General features: G+C 36.7%; 1 protein-coding gene across 1 annotated transcript in view; it reads left to right on the forward strand.

Moving 5' to 3' along the window:
• Window positions 1–85: 85 nt before the first annotated feature.
• Window positions 86–19,256, forward strand: part of RASA2 (RAS p21 protein activator 2) — a gene marked incomplete at its 5' end in the record, with an annotated part of 32,849 nt that continues 13,678 nt past the window's right edge. The window contains 7 exon segments of the mRNA XM_009575423.1: window positions 86–173; window positions 3,562–3,638; window positions 12,415–12,498; window positions 14,344–14,416; window positions 15,228–15,304; window positions 16,692–16,790; window positions 18,975–19,131. Of these exon segments, the coding sequence (XP_009573718.1) occupies window positions 86–173; window positions 3,562–3,638; window positions 12,415–12,498; window positions 14,344–14,416; window positions 15,228–15,304; window positions 16,692–16,790; window positions 18,975–19,131 (655 nt within the window).

Genomic DNA, 19,256 nt, shown 5'->3' on the forward strand with positions numbered 1-19,256 from the left:
TTTTTTTTTTCTTAAATCTTCATTTAGCTGGTTTGAAATGAGGTCATATTGTTAAACGTACCCTTGATCTTTATGTTATTCATAGCAAGAAACGTTTTGTAGAGATTGGATCTATACTTGCAAAATACGTTGATAAGGTCAAGATCTTTCACGCACTTCTAAGGTTTTTGAAGGTAACTTTAACATTCGCTGTTCTCTTTCTTAAAATTGATAGGATTTATAATTATTGAAGTAATGTACTCCTAATAGATTCTCCTGGTGTTCATGTAGAATGTGTAAATTTGGAAAAAATAGAGATGGAGCCTCAAGCCAGCTTGTAGATTCCTAGTGGCTCAGATGTCTAACCCTGGGAAAGAAGAAAGGTCTGGTTAAAGTAAACCTCGCGGGGTTATCCGAGTTGAACAGATATTCCTAGTACTATGGAACTATCGGCCATTATATCATGCTAGGAGCTCAGTGTGGTAGACAGTAAGATGTAGTACATTTCAGGTATATGTTTGCTCTAATTTAGAACGGGAAAACTGGAAAAAAGCTGATGGAAGCTGATAGAACCTGTATCTGCTATGTAGAGACGTTTGTGCAGTAAGCACATAGAATTAACAATTTGGGCAGTACTAAATGTGGGAATATTATGTAATTTGTGCAGTATTCTAGAGCCCCAGTTTTACTTTCCATGAGCTGCAAGGACTTCAGTTTACCAAAGATGCTTCTGAGTGAATAACCTGTGTTATTTTAGGTTCTTTTTTTTTTTTTTTTAATTAAAGTTCTCTAACTTTTGGCTTAGAGGTTTTTTTCTTCTACTTAGATGTTGACATAGTGTTAGTGGTATAAAGATGATCTTTCTTATTCTTACAAACTCAGTTGTGATATTTGTTCTATTGATTTGGGGGAAGTGGAAGGAAGAGGACAGAGAGTTCAAGAGAAATACTGTTATCTAGAGTTTCTGACGTTGAGGGAAGAACTGGAAAATAACTGTTAGTGTTTCTAACTCTATTTAAACCCCACCACCACCCTCAATAACTTTTCCAAGCATAGACTACCCTTCAGACAAAAGAACATGCATCTCCTCCTCTTGAATTTAAGGGAGAGAAGGTTTTATGAAGGAGGCTAACACTGTCAAATGTTAATTTGTGGTACACTTGGAATAGTAGTGTGATTCTGTATATAGAATGTGGGCACAGTATATAAGCACCTGTTGGCGTAAATATTTAAAATACAGTTGCTAGCCCAGTTTCCACTTAAGAGCTTTAGAAAACTAGAAAACTTGTATTTATTATAGATACTTGTAATATTTCGTAACGTGGAAATGGCCAAAATATCGAAACTGGGGGGAGAAGAAAACCTCTTAAAATACAGCTAATGTTAAATGTTAAAATGCAGTAGCAATTCTAAAAACAAAACTGCGTAACTACATTGTTTTTGTAGTTCTGAAGTTTACGTTGGTGATTTGGACACTCTGGTTTTAGCTTCTTTGTTACTATGTGAATCTTGGCCACGTAATCAACAGCTCCATCTTCCTCTAGTCAGTATCTGAAAATTGATTGTTAATCCATTTGTAAAGTTAAAATGGTGCCCACCTGCCTTTGAACAACCCTGCGATCTACAGATGAAAAGTGCGTTCACATGAAGGGCGCTGCTTATTTATTGTATGAGAATGGCTGATTTCTCTTTGTGTTTTGAACTAAAACCAATCTGTACAACCACATTTAAAACCTGGTTGCATGTTATGTCAAAAGTTCTGATACAGATCTGCAGATCAGCCACTTAGGAAACCATCGCGCTGCTCTCAACAAACAAAACAACAAAAATGTACCCGAAACTCTCCATACATGTCAGGGAAGTATTTACTTGAAACCATGTTATTGTAGTCATCACAGTGCTGAGTTTTGAACAAACTACATCTACAGATAGTTCTCAGGAGCAGTAAACTTTCTATTTTACTCCTACTGATCAGTGTAGAACACGTGATTTGTGTTTATTTTTTTCTAAAAAGCAAAAGGAAGATGTTTAGACCATGCACAAGGTCTGCCTGCTAAAACTCCTTAAGTCAGCTATTACAATAAATACTACTAATGTTGTCTTTTCGTTTGTCATTCAAAAACTTTACCTTGTTAGGCTGTTAGCATGCTTCTCAGTATCCTGTTTTTATCCTGTAAATCTATTTTTGTAATTGAGTTTCTCTGCTTGACAAATATTTTCTTAATGTACCTGTGTTCCAATCCATGTAGTAACAGTTTGCAAAACACTTGGCAGGCGTCCCAAAATAGTTACGTTTAAAACTTCCTTATAAAAGAAACTTCACTTCTCCTCCCGTGTGACGTACAGAGAGAGAGAAACACAGCCCTTGCCCCAGGGGATTTACGATAAAAACATTTCAGTTTTATGTCAAAACCTAAGTGCTATAGAAATGTGTGCAAGGTCAGCTAAGGGTTTTACTTCCATTTTAGTGTTGTACAGCAAAACTGTAGTTCAAATTATAGCTTGCTTCCTTTGCCACACTTTAAAATTACCTTCCAGGTCCCTTCCCTAAGAATCATAATCATGGATAGACCAGTGTCATCTGATGTTCCATTTAGCAAATAGACAAATTCCAAGAATACTAATGAGAACATGGTTTAGAGGAAAGACTGTGTCAGTGTCTGATTATCTTAGATGTGAAAGCCAGCACGAGTAGCCAGGCACTGAAAGGAGCAGTATTGTTCAGGCAGTAGATGTTTGGAGCAAGGTTATAGTACCAAATTTTGGTCATCCCAGGAAGGCTGCATATCATGGTTTGGAGTTTTTGGAGCCTTGTATTGAGAGGGTAGAGTAGGCTGGCCCTTGCTGAGTTCTGAAGTTAATGCATGCTGTTCCATCATTTATGGATTCTTTTTCTTAATATATCTTACCATATCAGAAAAAGAAAAGGAGGAAGCTGGGTTTAGCAATTATTGCCACCTTTTCCTCTCCTTTGGTTGTGTGTACTGTTCCGTGAGTACATCAGCAGACTTCATAAGATGGTTGAAAGCTGCACTGCGATGCATAATAAATTTCTACATGACCTTCAGTCTGGTGGGATGGACAGGATTTCACAGATGGATATTAAATATTGCTGGTTATGTCTACTGCATACTATTCTACTTTTCTAAATATACCTAACTGCTTTCAGAGTCCAACGTCATTTTAGAACTTTCTCCTGAAGTGCTCTTAAATTCACTGTCAGTTTGTTCAAGGGTTTGTCCTGTGCTTAGGACAAAAAAGCTGAGAGGGACTTTGCTCTTGGTACTTCCTCATGCTGGAAAAAATTTCTCTGTGTGTGTGTTAAATCTCTGGAGACTTGACCAATTCATGTGCTGTCTGCAGTTGAGGATAATGCTTTTCTTTATCATTGTCTCTCCAAGTTCAAATGCATTCATCATACTCTATTTGCAGGATACGTGCTTTAGAATAGATATTTGCTTGAAGTGGATATATTGGAATTACCTTAAATAGCTTTTAACTGTAAACTGTCTTGTTGTTCTAATTCCTACTTTTAAAATAAAGGCTTTTAAAACTATTTGTGTTTCTCTCTTGTTTTTTCAGGGAAAAGTTCACCTTGAATTAAAACTGAATGAACTGATAACAGATAATGGATCTGTGTGCCAGCAACTAGTAGTACAGTAAGAAAATAAATTAATCCTTGAATATTTAGTTGTTTGTTAGAACATTATGTGATTTGTCTCTCTTAATACTGAATGTCTGCACATCCTGGTACCAATAACGTTTTTCTTTTTATATGACTTTCCTCAGAGCCTATCTTGCTGAGGGAATGGGTATATGCTTAGGGAACTCCTGCAGAAGTTTTTCACAACTGCTCATCTCTGTTGCTCCCAAAGCACTCGCTTTTATTAGGACTCAGCATGGCTATCTGGTATCATTAGTTCAGTGTCTTGTAATTCCAATTGGGCGTGGTGAGAAAGCTAGGAATGCCCACTGCAGCTTACAGCCAGAACTTGCAGTACTGCTGTTACTGACAGAATTGAGCTGCTAGTGGTGGTGTTGGGAACAGCGTGAAACTTTTTCAGTAGTAATATTTTGGTTTGGTATGTGAAAATCCACTTGTAGTTTTGCTTCAGAATTACTTTCTCGTAGTTAACCATGATAAGGAATGTTTATAGAAAAACAAAGTACAGGAGTTGCTGTTTTGGAGCAGCATGACGTTGCCACATTTCAGTAAAATTTCTTAGCGACAACTTAAGGAGTTTTCATCTACCAAACTTAATTTTGACTCCAAAATGTATGACTCCAAGTGTAAAGACATTACAGCATGTCAAAGAGCCTCATAGAAACAGTAAATTTTTGGTATATGTTATTTCAAAAAAGACATATTTCATTAATATTAAAGAAAAAGCACAGAATGAGACATATTGGAAGATACTAACCAGTCTGTACTCTTGTATTGTTACTCTTAGAGCCGTGTTTGATAGTGATCCGGTGTGATGGCTTTGGGAGTCTGAATATACAGGTTACAGACGTTAGTCACAGGAGACCAAAATTGTACATGTACTCGTCATTCTGTTTCTTTTTATTCATTATTAAGCAACACATTTAAGGCCAGAAATGGGCAAGAAGCTAATGCAAATACAGCTATACAAAAATGTTTTGGTACTCTCATAAAAAGTTCATCTGATAAAGGCATACTAGAAGATACCGGTCTCTCTAGAAACTAATCCTATCCTTTATTTTGGAAGAAGTCTGACAACCTTCTATGTTACTTGCCTCTGGGAGACTGCTTTCATTGAAAACACCAGTGGAAACCAATGACTTGGAGACTCACTGAGATTGACAGCATTCTCTTGAGACTCTTCTTTACCTTCTCAGCATGAGTAAGGTTCAGGAGAACAAGCCAATCTTCCTGCAGTTTTCTATTTTTAGTGCTTCAGGAAGAAATAAAGGCTTTTCTGCACTTGCCTCCTAAGAGGTTGTGGGACAGGCCATGTGAAGAAAAGGGTACAGACAAGGGGGTTATAAAGACTAAGGGAAAAGTAAGATTAAAAATTCAAAATATAGTAAGATTCTTTAATTTTGCTTTCCAACATTGTTCATTAACTTATATTTTTATTCAGAGAGTGAGGTGTTTTTGTTGGTGGTTTTTTTTTTTAAATCTTCTCTGAGAATTTAGTTTGAAGGAAAGGTTGTATTGCGAAACTGTGAGGGGAGGAAACTGTGAGGGGAGGTGTGGTCTTCCGTTTGTCTCAGTGACTTGATGTTCAGATCAGCTCCAGGGAGCAGGGGGAGACTATTACACTGTCAGTTTTGCTAATGTAATTTTCATTATGAAGTTTAAGTTACATTCTTTCTGTCTTAGTCAACTGTCTAAACCAAGATGAGTAGTTTAGTTGGAGCAAGACCTGGCAAAATAATCTCTTTGCTTTTGTGTGACTTGGTATGAAAAGGGAAGCTAGTTCTGTGATAGACCTAAGCCAGTGAAACTGGTAATGCTTTAGTGGGTATTGTAGGCTGATAATTCAGGTAAAATACGGCAACTTGCTGTACATCAGTGTATATTTATAACTTAAAGATAATTCTGAATGTGTTTCTACTTGTATAGTGGGTGGCAGCATGGTTCATTGCAAGTCCTGCTGCTCTTATTTTTGTATCCCACTTTCAGCACAAGGCAGAATTAGAACAGCTTTTTCCCCATGGACTATTCACCACCAAAAGCTGGCTGGAGCTTTATGACTTTGAGTTTTATTCCCAACTTAACTTTCTGATAGATTTTTTTTTTTAATTTATTTTTTTATATATCCATGCACTTTATTTTTTAATTGTTAAAACATGTTTGGATTTTTCGTATGATGAAGAAAAGTTGCTTTAGAAAGTTACTGTTGCAGATTGCAGTTTTGAGTAGGAAGTGGGTTACTCACTGTGCCCTCTCTTAGGATCTCTTTATGACGGAGATAAATGATCAAAAGGAAGCCAAGGTTCTCTCGTGGTTGCTGTACTCGCCCACTCACTGACATGTGGGAGAGGATTGTGCGTTAAACACTGCAGTATTACATCAGTACTTTTGTCTTCATCTGAGATTAAGAAATGCACTAGAGTTCCTTAAACTAAAAATGTTTACTAGTATTTTATCACACATGCTGATAGCCTTGAAATAACTGGCTGTATAAGTAATATATTCTACATAAATACATTTTTGGATGTACATGTGAGAGTATGAGAAATAAGAAATCTCTCACTGGATATAGCATTACAGAAATGGATGAGGGCATTTTTGAGACCCTTTTGATCTTAAATCACGAGGAACTTACAAAAAACACATGTGAGATTCTTTACCAGAAAATTTCAACTCTTTAGAAGTCTGCTTATTTTGTAAATTTCTGAGGATAATTAGTGATGCACTTTCTGCTATGTTTTGTTAGTCACCAGGCCCTGAGAAGTCATTGTATTGGTAACTCCTTTAAAAAAGCTGAAAGATAGGAAGTAGCAGAGCTGTGATTGAGTGAAAAAGACAGAGTGGGCATATATGTGTATTTCTGTCCCTGCCTCTTCTCGATCTATCCAAAACTGAAAAAGTATTGGCCAAAAAAGGAAAAAAAAATTCTTAAAATACAGGCTATAATACTTGCCTTTCAGAGCCATGTTTTGCTTCATGTCCAAATTAATGGTGTCTCGATGTAATGAGACAGGGAAGCTTTTAAACCTTCACCAGTTACATTTTTTGTAGGATAAAAGAATTCTAGATACTTGTGCTGGCTTCTGTGCATAGGTAAGTTTCTAATGGATTTCCACCATGTATTCCCAGTCCAGAAGGTCTACAAAGATGAAAAATAGTAGCTATAACTTTCACAACACAAGATTAAAGATCGTGTTAAGCGCACAGACAATAGCAAGTAATTCAAGGGCTGTGATTCTGAGCGTTATCTGGAGTCCTCCGTCACCTTTTTTTTGTGGCTGAACCAAAGCGATAGGATTAGACCTGACTAGGAGATGGATTCATATTGTTTTGGTTCTGTAGACATGGTTGTATAAGCTTTTTTTGCTGGTCTTCTATATGGGTTTTATGATGAGGATTGATTTAAAAACTGCAGGTAATTCCAGTAGGAATTAAAGTTAAGGAAAGTTAAGGATTTGGACAACAGAGAGCTGATGATGTTAGCCTCTTACAGCTAATGTGGGAGGGAGGAAGGCTTCATTTCTCATGCTAGTATGTGTAATAAAACCCATCTTTTCCAAACAAATTGTTGGGAAAAGAACATGTGATTTCAGAAAGATAAGTGTTGCTGCATATGATGAAAGGATGGTCAGTTGTCCTATAATGAAACCAAGAATGCGATTCCTCATGTTTCTTTCTTTGTCCTCTATCCCCCTGCCAACCCCCTTCTGTTTTTGTTTTTAATTTAGACCCTTATTAGGGCTCTATTCCCCAACTTTATGTAAGGGAAGTAAGCTTGGGGAAGGATAAATATTAATATATTGCAAATTATGTTTGTATCAGCGAAGCTGTGGATAACAGTCAAAAAAACCCCTCACTTCTTAAAAACTGGAAGTTTCCTTCTTTTGCTCAAGTTGACAAAAAGTGGTCACACACAAGACATACCACAACTGACTGATCTAGTCTTGCTTGATGCTGGGGTTGGGGGGAGGGGAGGAAAAAAAAAAAGCGGGGGGAAAATGGTGGCCAGTTTTCTTAAGGTGGGACTTTCTGAAGCCAGCTGGGGCTTTCAGGTTGTATAAGCATTCTAAAAACATGATATTGAAATACATTTTTCCCAGGAGAAGGTCAAATTAAGACTTGTAATTGCTTATCTTAAGTCAATGAAGCCCTTACACTTTTTTTGAAATACAAGCATAAAGTTAATCTTCCTTTGGTGAAGGGCTGTCTTAGAGACCACTTACAGTGGGCTAAGCCCTGATTTTACACATAATTTTTGTATTAATTGTATAAGTTTTGTATTAATTGCTATTAAATTTAATGCAGATACACCCACAGACCATTTCGGAATTAAAATTTTGTCTCCAATTCTAGTTGTTTCCTTTTCTAATGTGTGAATGAGGAGGGGAAAAAGATAATGCAATAGATTAACTGCTGACTCAGTGTGGGCTCTTTTTTTTGAAACCACAATGGCATGTATAGTAGCACTTTTCAAAAATACATGCTTGCAGCTCTCCTTTCTGGGAGTCTGTAAAAACAAGTTTGCATATTTGCTGCTGCTGAAACAGATGATACTTGAACAGTTTCTTGCCAAATTAGGCTATTGGATGGTAGTACTTGCCTTCTCTGTGTTTAACATGACTTCAACTCTGAAAGAAACAGTTCTATGTATTTACAATGTGAATACTTGAAAGCCCAGAAATGGCTTATTACAGCTAGATTTTGTCTTTTTTTTTTGCACTTACTTTTCTAATAAATTATACACTATACTATCTTAAATTGACCTGTCAGTTTGTTACTGTCCTGTTTATCTGCTCGCATGAAGTCATTCGAGGGAACATAACAATTTTTATGAAGTGTACAAATCTTTATGATTGCAGTTATTTAGTTTCGGCACTTGGAGGACTTGAGTTGATTTGAATGGTGGAGGATAGAGTCCCTCAGTCATCGAGGGGGGTTTATTGTGGGCTGTGTCTTTTTAAGGACTTATTTCCATCCTACGAACTGAATATATGCCAGTTGTATCTGAAAGGCTCGTATTTCCTGTATGAAACTCCTCTTGCAGAACAAAGTACTGAGATGTGAAGCAAGAATTAATGTAAACTGAAAGATTTCTCACACTGTGCCATAACTGATCAGTAGTTTGAGAAAAGAACAAAAGTCCTTCTGCTAGCTATTGCTTAGACTTTGCATAAAGATGTAGCAGTTTAAAATGTAAAATAAAAGGCTTCTAAGTTCCTGCCTACTTCTTCAAACTCTATGCATTTATGCCTTTTGAATGAAAATTCCTTGTGCCAGCCTAGGTAGATGAAACCATTTGTCAAAGCTGAGATATTTACCGTATGGTGGAAATGTATTTATTATGGTTGTCAGAATAGGAATGTATATTTAGTGTTATTTTCTTTTTTGATGGGTCAAAGTGTTTGGGGGGTTTTTTGTTGTTGTTTTTGGTGGGGTTTTTTGATTGTTTTTTTTCCTGTTGTAGAAGATTGCAGTTCTAGCACTTTGGCTAATTCTTTGGGGAAGGGCAGTATTCCTGTGAGATTTGCTAGCTGGTAAACGTGTTGAGGTTGCACTTTTCCATTTCTGTTAAGTCTACTCTAACTGAGCCACTTCAAACATCTTCAGAAATTTTTAAACATGTTTAACGGAGGCTGTTTGTTTGGTAGCTTAAAACTATATGCAATAATTCAGTCTTGTGTATTTGATCCCGAGGGAGTAACAATCCAGTTTGATAGTGCTGAGTTGATTTAATGGCTTCCTACCCTTAATGACTACTTGCTTCGCACTGCCTGTGGAGCTTGTGAGATCTTCTGCATGACTAGGTTAATTCAGGTTGTCAAACTGACTGAAAACTGGCTTCAAATCTAAATAGCTTTCTGTAAGGTTAGTCATAGGTGATAGATGCAAGGCAGGAGTGTAAGAGGAGGAGGATCCACCATTTCGGTGCAGTTTAGTTGACTTAGCTGTGCTGCCAGATAACGTGTCTAAAGCAGACTCCGGGCAGTAACTGGAGAGTTAAGGGATGGTTATGGCTGGCTAGCTTAGAGGAGAGGATGGAAGGGGAGGAGGTGAGATAAATTTGGAACAAATTCTTGAGCCTGATGGGTCTGAAAAGGAAAGATTTGGGAATATTAGGAGTCAGGGGGGCTGGGATATTGTTTGTTTTTTGAGATGTTGGAACAGAGTAGGCTGTCTAAGCTAGGTAGACCTTACTTGCTGGCAACAGAACTGGGACTTGGGCAGGAGATGAAAAGGAAATGCTAGAGCTGCCTACACGGGGAGACTGACTGGAGCATGAAATCAGCTTGAAGTGACAGATCTATATGATGAATCCGGAGATTCTAGTTCTGCTACAAGGCTGTGTAGTTATCAGTAAAATGTTTTTCAACTTGCAAGAAATCACAAACAACTCTTCCTTTAGTTTGTGTACGTTGTGGTCAAGCTGTAAGAAGATGGGGGGCCAGAACAAGCTGTTTCTGTAACCAAAAGTAGGGCATTGTGATCAGTTTTTCTTGATACGATAATACACCTTTTCCCACAGGATCATTATGTCAAGTACGCAGGTCATTCATACAGTGATCAGGGAAGGAGTGAGAAACTTCATACATCGGTAAAGAAACTGCTTTCTGTAGGACTTATATCTGTGGGACTTACATCTGTTTGCTAGAGAAATCCAGGAGCTTGGAGAACATGACACAGGCTGTAGGAAGAGAAATTGTGTTGTTCTTGTTAAAATAGTTGAATTCTATCCAGATAAGTTTGACTTGATCCATCTGCTATGAATTTCCTATGAGATTCAAGTTGAGGCTAACTTGCAGATACACTCAGAACTCGCACCTGAAACCAAAAATCTCTGGGAGCTGCAGAGACAGCATGTTTAGTGCTACAAAATGCCTGATAGTCTGAAAGAATCAAGCCCTAGCTGCCTCAAATCAGATACCCCAAGTGGCTGAAAAGGCTAGACAGTTTAATTTTGTCGCCACTCTTCTATGTCACGTATGTGTTGGAGGAGGAATCAATTAATGTTTATGAAACAACTGGATGTTTCAAGAACCCATTTAAATGGTGGGTTTGAAATCACTGTAGGGTTCATTGTGATTCAAAAATTATTGAAATGCTGAAGGCCATGTGCTTGGAAACTGGAAGAAAAATAACAAATGATTGTGCAGTGGTTCAGCACTAAATGTTCCCTGAACTGGCTAAGACAAAGGGACTTTTTTGGGGGAAAATACCATCTGGTTTATAATCGTGCATGCTCCGAAGAGGGTGGAGTTTTAACACTGTTTTTCTACAGTACAAAAAGCATTTACTTAACAACAGTGAGTAGCTACTGTTGCTGCTATGTAACTTTAACTTGAGTTGCACAACTTCTATTCCAGGTGGAATCATAGAACCATTTAGATTGGAAAAGACCTTCAAGATCATTGAGTCCAACCATTAACCTGGCACTGCCAAGTCCAAGTGTTGCAGATGTACAGTCTGAGTCTCCCCTTTTATAGTATTAGAACATTTACTTGACGGTCTATTTTCTCCTTAAGTTACATACGTTTTTTTATTCAAACTGGCTAATTATGGCAACCAAAACTTACCTGCATTAATTTAGTTAAATTCCTGCAATACATTATTTTAAAATAGATTATTTTTAAAAGAGAGAGCAGGAATATAACATTCAGATCTCATTTGTTCTTACTTGTTAATGAAATTTTGTAATCTGCTGAATGTTGCTAGACTTAATAAATACTGCAGTGTGCATGGCTACATTAGAGCATAATTCTGCTAGAAAGTCTGGTTTCTGCTGTAAATTTACAAACTGTTTTGCTTTACTTTTGTTGTTCCAGCTGTTTTTAGTTAATACTCATATGTGGGCAGCATCTGAAGGTTAGTTAGCTTGCTGACCCAGCTCTGTTTCTAGTAGTGTTGCTGCTGTGGTGATTCAAAAAGATTGCAAGTCTTCAGAAAAGGTCCAGAAAATGTGTCTCTGTCCCCATGAGCATTACTTTCTAACCATCCCGTCCCTTTTGCATCAGGAGTGGTGAACAGTGTGCCTATGTACCTGTTAAACACCAGCTTACAACTTACTGTATGAATTATGGAAGAAAACAGTATTTTTAAAAGGGCTGTTTAACCCTGATCATGCACTATTGTGAAAAGAGTTTGAAAATAAACTTTAAACACTATTTCAAAGGTAAACTGATTTTCTCTTTGTGGCTGAATAGTATGGATGGAACCTCAACATGCTAAGGCTATATACTAATAGTTTTGGATGCTTAATTTTAAATAACATTTTAGGATATGACTTTGTATTTCGTAGCTTACTCAACTACTCAGAATGTAGTTTAGCCGAAACGAAATATTTAAATCCATTTTAATGCCTTCCAAATGTAGTTGCTGCCATGTGGATGAGGCCAAATAGCACTTTGTGGGCCTTGAGAAGTCAAATTTAAAAGTTAATGAAGTATGCATTTCCCCTAACGTAGCAGTTCATTTTACTTAGGATTTTGCCATGCATGTGTGATACTGGAATGTCTTATCAAAGCAGTTCCAAGAATTTTGTTCTCACGGAGCCCCCTAAGTCTGACTGTACACTTGAGTATTACCTTGTATTACCATCCAGAGATCTGTAGTTACGATCTACTTCATGTACATACATTACATTGGATCAATGTATATATCAGTGTGTAATACAGCAGGACTTAAAAAAAATCTTTTAAAAAAGAAAGGATTGTTTGGGGTTTATTTTTTTAAGCCAAAGACATTGCTTTACTGATCTATTGATTGCCTTTTCCTTGTAGCATAAAGGAGTGCCACGGGTTGCCTCTTATAAATGGACAGAATTGTGATCCTTACGCAACAGTCTCTCTTGTGGGGCCTTCCAGGTAACATTTTAGTATAAAATTAATGAATCTAAAATGCTGTGATCTTAAACTGGAAAAGAAAATCATAGGTTTTAAGCAAAATCTTTAAAATATAGAAAAATCTTAAAATGCTTTCTGCGTACATCACATCTTCCGTTGTCCTCTCCCCTTCCCTACCATACTCTCAAATTGTGAAGGTGTTTGAATGGCCTGCACTAATCAAGAACCACTTGTCACTCAGTTCTTTCTTTCTTCTCAGGTTTTGTACTGGACTCTTGATATCTGCACTGTACTTCCTATTAATTTTTGTCAAATTCCTGTATGGGACAATATAGTCAATTGCTCAGCCGCCTTCCTTTGTTCCCCGTTTTTCTTAATGCGTGAGGTTTTTTTTAGCAAATGTATAGCAATTGGGCGGAAGCAAGAGAGTAGAGCTTCTGGTGAGACCTTTCTAATGCCAGCACCTTCAGGATGCTACTGAAAGTCCCCACAGTTTAAATGTCTCCTTTTTTTGGATCGTTAATCCTGAATAACCGTTGGGGTTTTTCATTTAAGGAAAACCCCATATCCCACATGTTCACCATCTGCAAGTCCCTGCCCAGTAACATCTAAAGTCAGCTAGGTTTCGGTTGTTTCATTTTTGCAACATGAAACCTAAGTCCACTACTTTCTCTGGTACTGAAGAATTGCCACTGTGAGCATAGTACCAGAACGTCTTCTAGCAAACTGGCATGTTTTAAAGACTTTGGAAGGATTGTCCCCGAGTAAGCTCTGAGTGAACGGGGCATTTTTTCCTCCTTGGTAATACATGATCACATTTTTTTAGGTTTAGGTTGGGGTTTTTTTGGTGGGTGTTGTTTTGTTTTGGTTGGTTGTTTTTTTTTTTTTTTTTTAAGAGGACTAGGGAGATTCGACCATTATACCTAGGAAGCATGGTGTTGATTGCCAAAGCAGGTAAATTGACATATATTTCCTATTTGAGTCCTGCGATATAGATGGAACTGGGTGAATGTTGGTCCCACACAATGTTTACCCTGTTGGCATGGGAATATATGTGCAAATCTGACAAGTTCCTGGTTAAGATTTTCCAATGTCATGCATGTGTGACTCATGTACCATGACTGAAATATTTATATGGCCAGTGCCTGAAAACAGTTGATGTCTACGACAATTTTTCTTCTCCCTCGTCTGTTTTTCCCCCGCATTTTGTATTTCTCTTAGAAAGCATTTTTATACTAGTCATAACCCTTTACTAACTCAATAAGACTGTTCTATTTTATAAAACATATAAAATTAAAAAAAAAAAAATTATATAAAACACAAGGGAGGAGGAGCAATTGTTTTGTTTGACCCTATGCTATTTAGCATCTAGCATTAGCAGGAATTCCTTCCAAAGGAAACATGCAGTGGCTTGGTGTAAGCCTCTGTCTGTAGTGGGTATTTCCCCAACAGAGGGTGGGAAAAACAGAAATTGGCCATTGAACAAAACGAGGAAAACTGTGCTTGTAGCCTGCAAGTAGTGGTAAAAAAATTGTCTGCAGACTTAAGTTTGAAACGCTTTAGAAATTTTGATATATTTTACTTGATATGTGTAAGTTATACTCATTTGTGAAATGAAATAGAAGCCTATTCAGGCTGGACAGATGAATGATTAACTAGATACAGCACTTGAAATTTTAGCTTTTCAAACTATGTTGTGAAGATGAACTAATTTTACTTTAAGATTTTCTTAATTGATCAAAGTGATCTCTAAAATGACAAAAAAATGTTTTAACTTAAATGCATGGCTCCTTCTTGACAATAGAATGTCTTTAAAATTGTCTGTTTAAGTTGTCTATGGTAAAAAATTTTACCACATTGGAACAGGAATGACCAAAAGAAGACCAAAGTAAAGAAGAAAACAAGCAATCCGCAGTTCAACGAAACATTTTATTTTGAGGTAACTTTTTTGTGTAGTATTGTGCCTATTTATCTATTTTATGCAATCCTTCAAATGTTAAGCATAATACATTTGAGGCACATGTGATAGTTGCACTACAGTTCAGCTGAGAGTTGGAAGTAGTACGACTATTACACGTGCCTCAAATGTATTATAATTTACTGTGTTTATATAGATCCTGGTCGTGCTGTGGGACTTCAGTGAGAAATTCTTCCATACTTACGTATAGAGTATCAACATGTGGCGTGTGTTTCAGTTGACCTGCTCAAGATGCTTAGTGTAATTTCTTAAGCAGCATGATATTAGGATAAAAATGTGATCCAAATCACTCCAATAACTTTATGACTTATGATTTATTGGAGTTAAGCTGAGAATGCAATCAGTCAAGAAATGAGGAAAATTAAAATAAGGTTACAATTGTGGTATAACTATGGCAAGAAGAGTGGACTTCTTATTTGTTGTTTCCTTAAACATCTCAGAATTAACTTTAATGCTTTTTTAGGGCTCATGATGAAACCAAAGAAATTCTTGCCAGTTTCATGGTTTTTTCCCTTCCTGTTTTTTCTAATAGATCTATACTATAATTCCCTTAGATATCAGCTAGCCCTCATCAGGCTCCACCATGAACCCTTCTTGTCCCATTTTTTACCTGCTTTCTGTCAAAAGGCATATTGTTTGGTGAACTGAACTTTTTCCTTTTTAAAAGGAACAGTAACTATTTACCAATGTTAAAGAGCTAGGGTTTTCTTTGGTTTTTGACATCCATAATACAACAGTAAAAAGTGTGTTAATAGGAGGAATTTACTTGCAGGTAACCAGGTCTAGCAGTTACACCAAAAAGTCCCAGTTTCAGGTGGAAGAAGAAGATATTGAGAAACTAGAAGTCAGGTAAGTTATGTAGATTAGAAAGTAATTTATTTTATCATTAATAAATCATAGTATTTTATCATCAAGACAATAAAGAAAGGTTTTATTTTAGTGTAACACCAGAGAATTATTGATCAGACTTGTAGAAAAGATCCTTCTAACATATAAAATTACTTGAATTTTTTAGTGTGTTTCTTATTGAAGATGAGGGGGTTTGTTTTTAAGAAAACAGTGGTAGAGTGTATCTAGCAGCCTAAACTTGTTTCCTGTGCCTCTGAGTAAAGAGGCTTGAGGACCTGTCAATATATATTAATCTGGACACAAGATTGATAATAGAACTTGTACTGAAGGATAACAGCATACCTGATGCTAGTCTATGGTTTCAGATGTAGTTGGCCATTTTAGTAAAAGCAGAGGGGAAAAGCCTCTTTTGTGAGATTCTTACGGTTTCGCATTGCTTCTTAGAGGAACATTTGTGTTGCATCTTTTCCTTGCAAATGCAAAGAATACTTCAACGTATATTCACCTTTTCTGCTCTTTTACCCTTAGAGCAGGTCTGTCTGTATTTGTGCTGTGTAGTTAGAACAGTTGAGAGCTCCTGTACTCAGTTTCTTTTCTTTATTGTGCTCGTGCACATACATGCACCAAATCGACTGAATGATAAAGAGACTTCAAGGCTAGCATATGTTTCCTAACAGGCATCAGAAGAAGAATTTAGTGGTTAGTTTTAATAGCCATTATAGAACTAACTTGGTATGTGCATTTTTAACTATTAACTTCATGAATATCTTAATTAGAATTGTATATTTCATTACAGATGCAAATATATTTAGAAAAATAGTCATGCCCCAACAAATCTAGTATTAATTTTTTTTGTTCTTCTTAACAACTGCTGTCTGTCAGAAATGTCAGAGAGGTAAGAAGTAATAGAAAAAACCCAAGGTGCATGTCTGGAGTCTGTGATTCCTTTTGAGGTTGTAAGCATATGAGCTGCTGTTTGGAAAACAAGCGCATGTCTTGGTGTGGCATTGCAGTATGCCAAATTTTAGCAATTAGTTAGGGATATGTAAATATATTGGTTAAAAAGTTCACTTGAATTACCTGAGAAGAAATGTGCACAGTTTTGGGGGTAGAGACTGCTCAAAATACATGTATGTTGCCAATATCACTTTTATTTACTGATGCAAGGTCTGCGAGTCTAACTCTCACTGTTTGTTTCTTTATCTGTTCTTTATGGGTTAATAAGCCACTCGTTTGATTTTTCTTGATTTAATTAGAATGGAGTGAGATTTCTAACATTTCCTGCCTGCGTGCATGTGGATTAGTGCTGTAAGGCAGTTACTGTTAACTTGAAGATTTTTATTTCTCTCTGGGAGGAAAAAAAATTAAGCAATGTTCTTATTTTCAGGGTTGACCTATGGAATAATGGAAATTTGGTACAAGACGTCTTTCTAGGAGAAATTAAAGTTCCTGTGAAGGTGTTAAGAAATGATTCCTTTCAAGCATGGTGAGAAATGGTGGCTCAGAAGTGAATTTGCTTCTGTCTTGCAGATCTTATCTTGCAAAGGATATGTTTTATTCTAACTATCCATTAAATATGTCTTCCTGTTTTAGTCTAGGTAAAACATCTGTCTAGAGAGTTTCCCTGCTCAATAATTAACCTTGCCAGAGGGTACATATAGTTCTTGTCTCCCCCCAGTCTGCCTACTCCCACAGAATAATTCATGCATTTGAGGGGAAAGTGTGGAGAGTGAAGAAAGGGAAGACTGAGCCTAACTATCTTTCAGTCAGCTTGCTGAATTTTAGCGATTTGTGTATGCTTTTCAGCCTAACCAGAATTGCATCTTCTCAGAATTGCATCACTTGTAATTAAATTCCTAACTCAGACTTCCAGAATGACTGATGAAGAGTTTATTTAAAAATAATCATTAAGTATGCCTTTTTTTTTTTTTTTTTTTTTTTAACCTTGCGGAGGTTCAAAAAGTATCTTCTGGAACCAACCCAGTGTCATTTCAGGGGAGCAGGCACAGAAGTTTAAAAGCTGGAAGTGTAAGGCATGAAGGGAATTCAGGGAAGACAGACCTCTGCTTATAACATAGCAGCAACCTCCCTTCTGAAGTTCTTGCAAGTAGGAGCCAATCCCTAGCCCCTTTACTGTCCCAAATGCTTTGTGGCAGGAACTGATCAGTACAACAGATCTGAATGCCTCAAAGTGTGTGGAATATTCTGCTTTTAGTGCACATTTCAGTACAGAGAAAAGAGTGGAGGAAGCCCTCACAAGTCCACGTAGAAAACACATGGGAAGGAAGTGGGTAAATAGGAAGCAAACGGAACACAGGTCTTGGCCAGGAACTATTATGGCTCTCCTCCACGTACCCACCTCAGGCTCCAAGTGTCTTGGACGTGTCAAAGTTGAACTCTGATTCTTAGTCTTGGTGTTTGAATGTGATCCTAAACATAATACATGTTTGTGTCAGTATTTTCAATTTTTTTACACTGTGTATTGCAGACACAGGCTTGTTCTGCCAGTGCTCTGAACTGATCAAAAGCTGGATAACCATATTAACATAATGACATGCCTCCGATAACAACCTGCTGAGAGAAAGGTTATATTAGCATGGACTCATTACCAGTGTATTGTGTTCATATAGCTTTTTGAATTGACCTGACTCATGTCCGGTTCACTTGAAGCATCGATAGAGAGGTTTGTGTCTGCTAATATACTTTGTAGGCATACCTTGTATTGAACATCCTCATATCCAATTATGATCTGCTTATCAAAAACAGTTCTGTGATTAAAAATAACTAATTTTTTATACTATTACTAATTTACATAAAATGTTTTTGAATACAGCTGAAGTACAGCAGATAAAACAGTATCACTAGTACTAAATATTGGGAAAGTAAGCCTAAGAGTCATGCTGTTAAGTAGAGGTTCTCCTTGCAGATCAGTTTTATTTTATGTTAGCATGCCTTCATGAGCAATGCATCTGATTATTAAAAAAAAGTCTGATCTCCTGATTGTAGAAGTACAAATATAAATTATTGTAAAAGAATATTTGAAAATATGATTTCAGTTTGTCAGGCTGAATGTTGAAGCTATACTGTGACACTACTTAAAAGCTGTTAAAATTTTTGTAGGGCTGCACCTCCTGTTGGAATACAGCTGAACTACAGCAAAAGCCAATGAAGAATTGTTTAATAAATTTTGTATTGATAGTAGGAAAAAAGCACAGTTTTTTTCCTTTAATCTTACTTGTTTCTCGGGAATGCAGCCTGTTAACATTACGTATTTTTACTGGTTTCAGACTAGACCATTTAATACTTGACACTAGCTGTTCCATCTGCAATGTCCAACACCCTAAATATAACCTAGACGTAAAATGAAAAGGTCCATATAATTTCTAACTATTCCTGCTATCCCAGTTGAGCTACAAGTATATCCTATTTCACTGTTTGGAAAGATACGAGAAAATAAATATATGATTCATTATGTGCTAAAGGTGCATCAAATGCTGCTCCTTTTTTTTTCTTTTGTGTCTCAAGTTTTTTCATGTGAATTTTATTGCCAGTTTTTAGACTCCATTTATGTATACTGAAATAATTAAATGTGATACTTTGCTTTGTTGTAGAATTAGTCAAATCAATGAAATCTGAATCTAAGATTTTAGAATTGCCCTGTTGCTTTCAGGTACTTACTTCAACCAAGAGAAAATGGAAACAAGTCGTCTAAAACTGATGATTTGGGATCACTTAGATTAAATATCTGTTATACTGAAGACTGTGTACTTCCATCTGAATACTATGCTTCTCTAAGAAACTTGCTGCTAAAATCATCAGATGTTCAGGTACTTTTGTTGGAAATTTCTTTTAAAACGAAAACTTAAAATGAATTATGCAGTCCTGTATGACACAATGTGAATTATGCATATCCAGAGAATTTTTTTGTTCCTTTGCATGAAATACTTCCGTC

The sequence above is a fragment of the Fulmarus glacialis genome, unplaced genomic scaffold, assembly GCF_000690835.1.
Source record: "Fulmarus glacialis isolate BGI_N327 unplaced genomic scaffold, ASM69083v1 scaffold41083, whole genome shotgun sequence".
NCBI lineage: Eukaryota > Metazoa > Chordata > Aves > Procellariiformes > Procellariidae > Fulmarus > Fulmarus glacialis.